The 12,582-nt window shown below is 39.7% G+C and overlaps 1 protein-coding gene across 1 annotated transcript in view; it reads right to left on the bottom strand.

The window, feature by feature from the left end:
- Positions 1-399: 399 nt before the first annotated feature.
- LOC133990878 (netrin-G1-like) overlaps positions 400-12,582 on the bottom strand; it is a 60,317-nt gene continuing 48,134 nt past the window's right edge. Inside the window, exons 4-7 of the mRNA XM_062429293.1 lie at positions 11,340-11,512; positions 7,997-8,023; positions 6,701-6,745; positions 400-638 (exon numbers count right to left, since the gene is read on the bottom strand). Coding sequence (XP_062285277.1) covers positions 400-638; positions 6,701-6,745; positions 7,997-8,023; positions 11,340-11,512 — 484 coding nt within the window. The remainder of the gene's footprint in view (positions 639-6,700; positions 6,746-7,996; positions 8,024-11,339; positions 11,513-12,582) is intronic.

Consider the following 12,582-nt stretch of genomic DNA (forward strand, 5'->3'; position numbering starts at 1 on the left):
GTGTGTAGTTTTGTACAGTTTGCTCTCAGAATGTGGGTATCTCTAGAAAGCTCAGAGTGGAGTCTCCAGTCTCCTTTAATGAAGTATCAGCCAATGGCATAATCACAAAGCGAAGGCTCCAACTGTTTCCTCTGTGAGATTATAAGACAGCAGTGACTTCACCAAGCCTTTCATAAATCCATCTAACATTCATTATAACAGATCAGTGTGCAACCTGTTGCACTAACAACACTTTCGCCCACCACTGCGGCCTTGGATATACAAAAGAGTTGCTTATATTGTATGCTGAGCACATTGTCCACATGTCCTTTGTCCTTCATGTCCTTAAAGGTTGAGAAGTCAGTCTCAACATATGTGATTTCAGGGTTTTGGTTGAGGATGGGAGACTGTTCAGGTCTCTCAGCAAAGGGAAACAATCAATAGCAGGAGCACTATGAGGGTAAGAGTGAGCGGGCGACTGATCGGAGGATGATGGAAGGAGGCTCGTCCAGACAGTTGGTCATCACACTCCCCGGGGCCCTGGCAGCGAGCTCTCTCGCACAGGACGCCCGTGAAGCCGGTGGAACAATGGCACCTCTGATGGTGGTGGCACGTGCCACCGTTCTGACAGCGCAGCATCGCGTTGTCACACACCCGAGCTGCGGAGACAAAGCAAAAAAAGTGCAGGGGAGACAGGGAGGGGTGATTAATAGATCATTCAGTGATGGGGCGGCAGATAACATCAACAGGCAGGTTCACAGGGCACAAGCTGCCTCTTCTTGTCCTGTCTGCATCGGTCTGTGTCCTTAGAGCACAGCTGACTCATTAGGGAGGGTGAAACCAAGGACTTTGGTGGAGGAGTACAGAGAGAAACAAGAGAGATAATCAGGGCACTTATTGTATGAATACTAGCATGCAACTTTGAAAAGCCTCCCCATGAATGATTGTTTGTGACAAAAGAACACAGACAGACATTTTATGGATTTATGGATATTTTTAGGAAACACTGCAGGGAGTTTAGAGCAATAATCCTGGCAAAACAAAAGAGCAAACAAACCATGGCAATCATGAGGTGAAATTAATGACGAGTGAATCAAAGGATGCCAAAGTATTGTGAAACAGCCCCTGTGTGTAGGACAGTAGAATTACATTTTTGCTCCTCTCTGGCACAATGACACTCGAAGAACAGACAGAGGAGAAAACATGGGATGGATACCACGGCTCCCCGACACCATCATGACTACCTTTGATATGCTAATAGGCATTTCCAGGTAATTCACCGATTGCTGTTATTTTCTTCTCTGCGGTTAACCATAGAACAAACACTACAACACTGTCAGAAGCAGGATGTCATATTTAGATATTTATTTCTTTGTTCTAATATGAAGTAGACTGATTAGGAGTACATAAGCTAATATTCACATTTGCAGACAAAAAAAAAACCTCACAACTCAATTATCCCAAGAAGCCTCTCTGCTGGCAGAGGTGAAATCCTGGAAGAGGTAATATTTGCCAAGAGATTTCAGTGTAATTGGATATCTCTCCCTGCATAAATAGTAATCACATTTTTTGGTTTTCAGTAATGTGGCTCATGCATCAGAATAAACTCAACAAATAAGCATCGCTTCTGCCAAAACTGATTAAAAAGGCATTGATATTGCATTTAACTCCCCCTCACACAGACATACCACTGCTTGCATGTGTTTTAAATAGAAATGCCACCCAGTGATGCAGAGTTTTAACATCAATATTTTGTGATTAAGTGTGGCTATTTCCACCTCATTCAGTGATATCCCAGAATGCCTTTTGACCACCACCCTGAGAGGTAAGGAGTGACAACTTGTTGCATTTAACTGTTTTCATGCTTACAGAAAGATCAATAGTTATACAGTAGTACTATAAAAGCAAAGATAGCAACTTCTGGCTGTCAGTCAAGCCCCTAACTTAAAATGCAGCAGGTCTTGTTGCTGCGTTGGATGATAGATTCCTCCCTCTATGATTGTTGAACACTGGAGTAGGATAATGAGTCTGGCAACAAGCCACTGCTCTTTTATTCAGAGACTGACACTAAAACCTGACATTTACAATTGATGTTTTAGATTAAAATTGTTTTGCGAATAAAGTTCTTTGAATCGGTGCTGAGAATATCATATCTTGAGGCTTCTGTTTGGATTAAACACAGAAAAAAAAGAACACAGACAAATGTGCAAATCATATGAATGATTTTCATGGAAAAAGAAGCTGTTCGCATTCATTTTCCTATAAAGGGCAAATCAATACTGAACAAGAAAAATAAGTATGGTGGAGATGCATTGGAGTGCAATCATCTGATTTTTGATTATTTTAATACTGCAGTTGTGAAAGGGGGTTGGATTAGGATGACTATATTATTATTGGGTGTATTAGAGGCTGGAATAAATCATTGCTGATAAGGTCAGCTCCTCACTTTCCCTTGAAAAACTTGCCATCAAGTCCAACAGTTTCTGTGCTGAAATGTTGCAGAAGAACACAGTCTTTGGCAGTGTCCTAGTAATCTCAAGTAATGATGTAATGATTATTCTTTGATTGTGTTTATAATTAAGCCTAATACTACCCCAAACCTTTGTCAAACTGTTGCAGGCAGTAGGCCTTATCACGGAAGATTTTTCACTTGTCACAGTAGGAAAAGCACAGGTGTAAATACTAAAATGAAGGATGGCTGAATTCTATTTAGCTGCTTCGGTTTCAGGGTTTTGGTATTGTGCATGCTGGTTCACTGTAACACTGTCATCACTTACAGGGACGCTTGAAAATAATGGAGCTGTCAGGTAACACCTGTGCTTTTCCTGCTATAACAAGTCAAAATTACTGCTGTAAAAATGGTCCATGATAGATCTGAACCTGGCGTAAATATCTCAGACTCTGTCAGTGTTTGTCTTCGTCGCCTGACAAAAGTACATGAACTTTGCATGCACGAAAATCAGCTTCTGCATCGTGGCAAGAAGAAACCTTATTGCTGGCTTGTCCTCAGCGGAGGGAACGTTCAGCACACCGGCCTCCTGGCTACGCCCTAATCAGTAATGTCAAAACAGGTTTCTCATTTTACAGCTAATGGAAAACACCTGCTCTGTGTGTTTTGGTAAAGATTTCCATGGGACTGACACAAGTCTCCATTGTCTAGTCTACACATTAACTTTGATGCCTGTGGCCGAAGGATAATCTGTGCGTCCTCCAGCAGGCCCCTCGGGACCGTTGTCTTTCTAAAAGCATCTGCAGCCCAATTAGTTTGCTTATGCAGAAGCTTAAGCCTGCGGTGTCTTTGCGGAGCCACTGCAGGTCCTGCTGTCATGACAAAATGCAGTGTAAAATAAGCCAATTGTTCTGTGTCACTCAGAACGCTAATCTCACATAGAGACTGGAGTTAACTTTTTTAGACAATGTGAACATGTCTGTATAACATAACACAGTGAGACATGTTTGTGATTGGCTTTAAAAGGAAAAAAGACTTTACTCGACACAGCGTGGTGTACAAAATGATACATTTATAGATGAATTGCAATAATCAATATAACTAATTTAAATGTTTGATTTAATTTTAAATGTGAGCTATAAAATGTGATTATTATACTATGAGATAGATCAAAGTGTTTAAAGGGGCATATTTGCAATTTAGTATTGCACTCCCATAAACTTGAGGCACCTGAATTAAAATTAAAATTGAAGCAGCAGAGCCTGAGATACATATCCTCACGTCAGTCTACCGAAATACTGGATCCTACATTTCCCATAAGGCAACAAATGTAAAATGTGTATTTTTCTCAGGTAGTGCTCATTTTTTTCAAACACCATGCCTCCAGTTTGTAACAGACTTTCTGCCAAAGACCTTGATGTGTAAAGGTCTACCTTATTACCTTCAATTTTTTGGTTATTTACTATTATAGCAATGGAAAATGTTGCCCTACGTGACATCACTCCCTTTCAGACCATAGCTGGCAGCAAGTGAGAACACAGCAATTCCAGTCTTGGCTAAGCACAAGCATACTCTCTCTGGGACATATGTGCACCTCACACCTCTGTTAGACGTGTGACATTTTAGCAGTATAACTGTTGTGACAGATCCATCCTTGCACCTTGGTGTTGCACGAAGCATCACAGTGAAATTTCACTGGAGCGACAACATCATAGTAACAGATAGGAGGGACAAAGATATGAATTATGCTACTGATTGAATTATTGTGTCAGTTAGAATACATATCATCTACTGTGATACTGAAGTAGTGGGTGTGCTCTTCCTTCTGTTGTGACTTGTGTCTGTTTATGTCCTAAGATACTCCGACAGCTCTCTGATCCTCTCGTATCAGTGAACTCTTGATGTCCTCAGATACTCTGCAACTAAAGTGCCTGAGATACAGAAAATCACAGCATGATATCAGATTTAAAGTTACAAATTGATGTCCTGGATCGAAGCCCCTGTCACTCCTAAGATCTAGATCGTATGTGGTAGTATTGAATAGCCAACTCTTTAAATACATCAGTTCATATCAAAAGATCTGATATTACATGAATCACTGAGTTTTTTTTACAGTCATGTAAAGCCTGAAAGGCTGTTTTAGTATTAAAAATCCTGCTCTTTTTTTTTTTTTTTTAAAGATAGACCCTGCAGAGGCAGCAGTACTCCATTTAATTATATACAGGTAAAATCATATTTTTAGCAATTCATTTAATATTTTTAAAAGCCCTTTATAACTATAGATCCACCAGTGCAATTAACTTTAACTGGAGACAGCTTTCAGATACAGGATCTGCTAATTATATGCTCTGCGACAGAATAGTGTTGCTTCAATTACATTGGATCAATATCTTTTGCCATGATGTCAGGGTAAGCTGAAACCCGTGTTCAGCCATGCCTCCTGTTATCATATTAACATGAAGGCTTTATCATTAGTCATGACTTGAGGCTTTGATGTTGAATATAAATTGTCAGCTGCATAGTAGCACCATGCAGCTGCAGTGATGCTGCATCCAAAGACAAAGAGAAGCCTGATGTTTCTTTTACTGAAGTACAAGGTCTATTGTCAAGTCAGATTTGGAAGATTACAAATTTGATCGATATCAATCTCATGTCTGTTGGGTGAGTATGAAGCTAGACAGTGATTAGCTTAGCTTGGCATAAGAACTGGAGGCAGGGGGAAATAGCTTGCCTGGCTCTGCAAAAAGTTCAAAAAGTTGAACTTTGGACAAAGCAAAGCTTGTTGTGTTTCCAGCTTCTAGTCTTAATGCATTTTTCCTCCTGGCTCCAGCTCCATACTGATCACACAGAAATAAGAATGGTATTGATCTAGCTAAGTCACGGCAAAAAGCAAAAATCAATGCATTTCCCAAAATCTCTATTATTTTACAAATTTAAGATAATTTAAGATCATTCACCAAGTCCACAGTGATATACTGTTAATACCTCAGGAGGTGCAAAATGGTTAATTTTCTTCATAGATTGCAATAAATAATATATCTTGCACTTAAGTCATCATACTGAAGCTGAAATAATAATAATAGTTGATTATTTGTGGTTGATTGACGGAAAATGACCAACTGTTCACCAATTAATTGTTCAAGCAATCTGTCAACTCAAACCTTTATCTGCTTCCAGGTGCATAAATATGAGGATTAGCCAGTTTTCTTTGTTTAATACCTGCTGGTCAATGTGATATTTAATGATGTCACCATGGGACTCTCATTCTATAATTGTGTATGGCAAACGAATGATTGATTAATTCTGAAAATAATTTGTAGAATAATTTATAATAATAATAAATTAAAAAAATTGCAACCGCACACTCATCATGGCGAATGCTGCATAACTTTCTTGTAATCATTGGCAAGAAATTGATGGTGTATACGATGTCATCTCTCTGCTTAGCTCTGAACTAGAGGATTTTCCTTTGAAAATGTCTACTGACATGGAGTGTAAAGAACGGCAAACGTAAGTGCAGAAAATGCAGTACGCTTACATGTAAAAACACTGTAGGTAGTGTTCTGACACTTTATATGGATATGGCGCAGTTTTACACAGAGCAGAATTATGTGTAATCCACTGTAGTGCAGTAGCTGTTTTCATTCCACCTCTGACTGCAGCAAACATTGGATTATTTTCATAGGTGCATCTTGTTCCTAGCTTTGCGCAGCCAGAAAAGGGAAGTAAACATCCTTTTCTTGACCGTGGAAATACTCTTTTAATTTTTGTCTTCTGGCTCTGAGAGCAGTGGTGCAGATGCGACTTAACACTCACTACACAGGATATCTGGGCCTGAGGATTAGCTGGAGATAGCTTGAGATCAATCTACATAAAACCCCCTGGAGCCTCTTCTTTCCTTTCCTTTCCTCTCCTTTTTCTCTTTCCTTTTTATTTCCTTGTGAAAATGGCAGAAAGGGTGCACCCCCAGAGAGCATTCTGGGTAATTAAAAAGAGGGCATGATCAAAGAGGTTAGGAAGCTGTGGACTCAGTGATCATGAAGCATGTGGTCCATTCCCTACAGTGTTCTCACAACAAAAGGCCTGCCTTGTAAAGACCAGCGTGTGTGTTGTGTGCATGCAGGATGAAATCATCTCGGCTTTGATAAAACAACTGACTGCATACTGCTATTTGCATGTTCTATACTTTGGTCAAATGTCCAATCAATAAGCAATCAGTTCTTTCTATGTGTTGTCAATGTCATGCTCAAGTTACAAAGCCTATAAGCCTACCTTGGTTACGATTTGCAACACCAAGAGATGAAGCATTTGCTCGATCTGTGTAAAAATAGGAGAAATTATATATTACAGTGGGTTGTCATATAATTCATACTGTTATGTAGTTAAAGCACAGGGACAGCATGCATTGATTTGTAGTCTTTACAATAATCAGTATGTCATTTGTGCTGATTTGCCCCAGAAATATTGTAAAAATATTTGAGTGTTTGGAGTAAAAATGGGCTAATGTTTGCATGCAGCTTAAATTAATGTACTTTCCACAAAACAAAGGTAGAACCATGTACAGGTGGTGGCTGCTTTTGTTATTCAGTATTAGGAGTCACCTTCAGGCATCAACATGTGAAGGGATGCATGGTGGGAACCATGTCTTCATAAAATATAATTTCTTTTCTGTGGCTTAGGGCAAATATCTGTCTCTGCGCTTAGAGCAAATATTCTAGTACGGATGGGAGAAATGACTCTCAGTAGTGCCTGTGCCTGCTGATGCACAAGCCCAAACGTGCAGGACTCTATTACAGTATTTTACAGTATTTTAGTTTTGCTAATGTTTTTAAAGTTTCAGCCCCTTAACAACAAATCATGTATACTAGTACTGGTGACAATTTTGCAAACCACACTGCACTGTTTTGAGGTATTTTTCCTATGTTACGTGTATGCATTGGTTTTCAGTCATTCTGTACAATATATAAATCAAAGAGTTGACTTTTATACTCAATGTTAGTGTTATAATCAGTCATCTAATCCAACACAACACACTCCCTTTGTCAGGAAGTATCATCTTATATAAATCAAGATCGACTTAATTTTCATGGCAGATAGAAATGAACCACTCACAAGAAGGCCGGAAAAAATAGATTCTTAAAATATGAAACAGAACATCATGGTTTGCAAAATTGTTAGCAGGAAAGCAAAGTATAAAAGATTTGTAGAAAATTTGCTTAAACATGCAGAATCCTTTAAACTCTTTTTTTCCCTACAAACTCGACAGATTTCTTTCATCATCTTGCAAGGATTTAAATTTCTGTTCTTGAAACAAGTTGTCATGCACTGGAGAAAAGTCAATTTGTCTCACACCATGCATTGGTTCACCTCCATTCGTGAGACATGATTCTACATAAATGCTTTGATGGGATGGATTTTTTTGTACTATGGAAAACATAACGATGAGCGATAATGGCAACACGCGGAACTATTTGTCATACCAACATCATCAATCAAACAAGAATTAGTCATCACTGAGGGAGGAAACCGTAAATCAGCATGCCAATATATAAAGCTTGATCAACTTACGCACAGGTCCGTGATTACTGGGAATACCTGCAGAAAGGGGGGAAAAAAAAATGTTTTATTAAAGGTTGGACTCAGTATGCATGGATTACATTGTATTCTTGAAAACTGCATGAAAACATTTTTGTTTGTGTGTTTGTGTTGTTTGCTTTGAATAATTCAAACACTTATCCACTTGGTCTCCACTGTGTCCACTGATTAACAGCGGATATGGCTCTGCAGAGGACCTAACCAACACCCGCCTTTTTCTGATGATAATAACAGGTCTGCCAGTGACAAAATGTCAGCAGAATTAAACTTAAGTTAAAAAAACTAAACTTTTTTTAATTTATGTTTGGAATAGTTTATTTTCCTTTTTTTTGCTATTGGCTTTGCTATTGTCCAAATAAAGGCAGATAATGATTATTTTGCTGTATCATTATTGGATCAGTGAATCTCTGAATTAAATGAAACCGCATCTGCAAATAATTCATTCTTCATTCTTAATTTGGGCTTCTCAGAGTGTTGGATTTGTAGGATTTTCAATATGTGGAAAAGTGAGACAATAAAAAAAGAAGATTACTAAAAATAAGTTATCAAAATGTACCTGTGATTTTAAAAGAATTGCAATTTTTGATCCTTTTTACAGTCTTTATTGCTTTGTCCCTTGGTAATTATGTCTCAGTGGGATTCTCATTTTGTTTGTGTCCAATTCAACACTTCATCTACAGTTTGGGGCTTTCACAACAACTGTTGGCATGTGCATAACACTGCAGCAGGAACATCACAGATTCTTAGTTACATAAAAGGGACATTTGAAAGAAAGCAAGCAACAATTCTTAACCAATAGTAATGCTGTCTGAGAAATGGAGGGCAAACAATATTGGCCTTTGAAGCCAAAACACATTCTACAGCCTGATCAAACTCTCAGCCCCAGCCCCTCTTAACCTATGAACCTGCTTTGGAACACAAGATGAGTTGACGCTCCCTGCAAAGTGGACTGTCAACATAATTCTCGAAGTGATTCCTCTTCTGCTCTGTAGGCAACTTACAGAATTTTCTCCTCCTTCTTTTAGAGAAACCATGGATTTGAATCACTCTCCGTCACTCTCTGCCGCTGACATCTATGGCCCATAGCAACCCAGGGCTCCATTTTTAGGCTCTAATTTATTAGATGAAGGGTCATGTATGTCCATATATCTGCATGTGCACGGATCTGAATATATAATAGACCTAGCCCTGTTCCTACCTGTGAGATAAATGACTCCCATGATTAAAGAGGAAGACTTGATGACAGATGAAAGCTATTAAACCATAATTACATCTTGCACGTTCAGCATATTTGTCTTGATACGAGGGCTGTATGTTTAATATCCTCATAGGAAATATGAGCTTCACATAATGGATAAAGGCATGTTACAGGGCCCAAGCTTTACTTATGAGAAATAATAATAATTCAAGACAAAAGCGTGTTAATTCCACACCTGGGGGACCAATATTGTTACGTCACTTCCATGTGCAACATTATTGCATTTTATGCCACTGCCAAACAAGTCCTAATATTGCTTTTGATATGGCTAGACCTAAGTTTCATCAGTTCAGTGCAGATGCGGCCAAGTGGTGGATTTTTTAATAACGGCCTGTCAATCTGACAGGGAGCACCACATTGCAGGGAGACTCATAACACAGAGGAGGTGCAGGGGTAAATCCAGCAATATCTCCTTAGAGTTCACAAACGCTCCCACAAACAAACACCCACACATAATCAAATGTGTTGCATGTGCATGATGACCACACACACACACACACACACACACACACACACACACAAACACAGACACACACAGACACACACACACACACACACACACACACACACACACACACACACACACACACACACACATACAGATTCAGAAGACTGTGTACCTTCATGATATATCATCAACAAATATCCCTAAGAAGAAGAAGCACTGTTTCGGTTCAGATTTATTCACGCAAAATCAGTGGATCAATAGCAATTTCACATCTCTGTACAAATCTAATCAGTGCACCAATGCCTGAGAATTCAAGTCAGACAATCAAACTGAGCATCTGAAAAACCTGCTGTCAATCCCAGCAGACTGCTGTCGTGAGAGTCTCTGACTGCACGGCTGAATCAGTGAGAACGGAGGACCAGAGGGCTAGATCTTCCACCATCTGGCCTCCCCTGGCCGTCCACCACCGCATCCCTGAGTGGCTGTATTAGATTTATTGAGGCAATGAGCCCCCTGCCTCAGGCATGGGATTTGATAAATGTGACTCAACTCTCGTCCAAGATTATAATGGGGATAATGCAAAAGAGCACCTTCTGCCTAAGAGATACCATGTGAACAGGCAGAAAAAATATCTAGCATTAGTTAACAGTTGTCATGGACTTGATGTAGGAATGCTAAATGCTAAAATATTGGAAACAGTATGAAGAGTGAATGAGAATGAATGAAACCATAGCTGACAAATGTGCAAAAATTGGATATATGCAACAAATTGTAGTATCTGTAGAACAGAAGGGGCCATTATGGTACGTGACCCAAAATGACTTATCTAAGCTTTCTAATCTACCACCCTTATGGTTAAGAATTGGTTAAGTTTAGGAAACTAAAACTACTCAGTTGGGTTGATCTTGATGGTTCACTCCTAACCTATTAATAACAGCTTGACAAAAAAAAAAAAAGGTTAAAAATCAATACTTGTGTCATGTGATAACAACTCGGCGGTCTCCATGACAGCTGAGTAACTCCATCCACTGAGAAAGGCCACGAGAGTTGGTTACAAGCTGTGAAAACAAACAATTAAGCCGGACCTTGTGTTGACAACTTGTTTTTGTCAAGCTCCATTGTTAAGGTTGGGGATAGATCTTTGGTTGTGATTATGGTTAGAAAATGACGACATGGTTAAAAAAAAAGGAATCACAACATGACATGAACCTCTGGTTTCTGGTATTGATGTTACACCTTTTCGAAAGCTCAATCCACCCTGACCTCTTCCTAAGAGGTGGCAGAGAAGTGAGGTATAGCAATTCATCCTTGTAGATTGCAAAGGTGTCCTTGTCACCACAACGTAAACATCAGTCATACTAAAAGTTTGAACAAGCCAACAAAGCTGTTTTACTACTGAAGACGGTCTGATATGATGCTAAGCATAGGAAGATTTAAATCTACCTCCCAAAAGAAAGAAGACATGCTATATAACACACTCCTCAGTGCCAAAGTACAAATTTTACCCACCTGATAAAAGGTGTGTTGCTACCAGCTGTGCATTATCTCCTCTACATGAGCTGCAAGGCCAGTCTGAATGTACTGAACATTATAAATACTTCAATACTTACATATATTTGCCGTTCCTTTGGGTATAGGGAGGTAGGAGCCCACACTCCAGGCTCTTCCGTGGTAGTGCCTCTTACAGCGGCTGCAGTCTGGTCCTGTGGTGTTATGTTCACACTCACATCCCAGCTTCCCCTTGTCAAACACACAGCTGTTGGCATGCAGGTTGCACTTGCACCTGAGACAGAAAGATAACAACAAAAGATGGACACATGAATAGGCATCATTCTGGATCCATTGAATCAATAGCTTCTGGAGGGAATACACAAAGTCTGCCCTTCCTGCAGCGTTTATTTGTGCCTTTCAAATTTTTTGACAGGGGTAAATTGAAATCCTGGTGGGTTATCTAACTTGGATCGTGCCTCCACAAAGCTTCATTATGCTCTCCTTTAAAAAAACAAGGCCTCATTTGTCACTGCCCCTGCAGAGAGAACAGCGATGCGAATAAGGTCACTTTTGCCACTCTGAGAGCTAAATGAAAGGCACTCTGTAAGATTTGCTAATTGAGCACAAAACAAGGATCTGATAGAGAGATGATAGCACAAAGAGAAGCTGCATAGCCTGTTAATTCTCTCTTTTCTTTCTCTTCAAAGTCACTGTGTTATTTGGAAAGGGAGCCTTCAGGCAAGAAACCCTACCGGTCGGCAGAGCTGGTTTATTAGACAGAACTGTGGCAGACCTGACAGATGCTCCTGACAGGAGAGGGGAGAAGGCCTGACGGCTTTCAACACTCAACCAAACCCACCCTCCTTCTGACCACATGGAACAAGTGTGCTTGTATTTCCAAGCTTGTGAAAAAAAGAACAAGTTGGTTGCAGTTTGAGAATCACTTGTGTGGATCTAACAATCTGAATGAGCAGTAAATTGGATGTTCGAAGAACGTAACCCTTTTCATTTTGAGGATAGTGTTTACTCCCAGTGAAGAGATCCACAAGAGGCAGAACATGCTGTGTTTGTTGTCAGATGAGATATTACAGTTTTATATTCCATGTGTATTCCAAATATAATTCTCCATATTTGATTTGAATCCTAAGAGAGTAAAAAAGGCTAGAACTGCTGACCTAAGCTTCTTGGGAGAAGGACAGGGTGATACAGAAACAATCGGGAGGGGGGGGGACCATCCACTGGATCTGATACTCTACCCGTCCCCAGGGCTTTGAGCTACTCATGGTTTCACATCATGCCTATGTTTGTTTTTACAAAGTGCTTCCGAAAGAAGATTTCTCCTATTTGAGACAGAAGAGACTG

Source organism: Scomber scombrus, chromosome 11 (genome assembly GCF_963691925.1).
Source record: "Scomber scombrus chromosome 11, fScoSco1.1, whole genome shotgun sequence".
Lineage (NCBI taxonomy): Eukaryota > Metazoa > Chordata > Actinopteri > Scombriformes > Scombridae > Scomber > Scomber scombrus.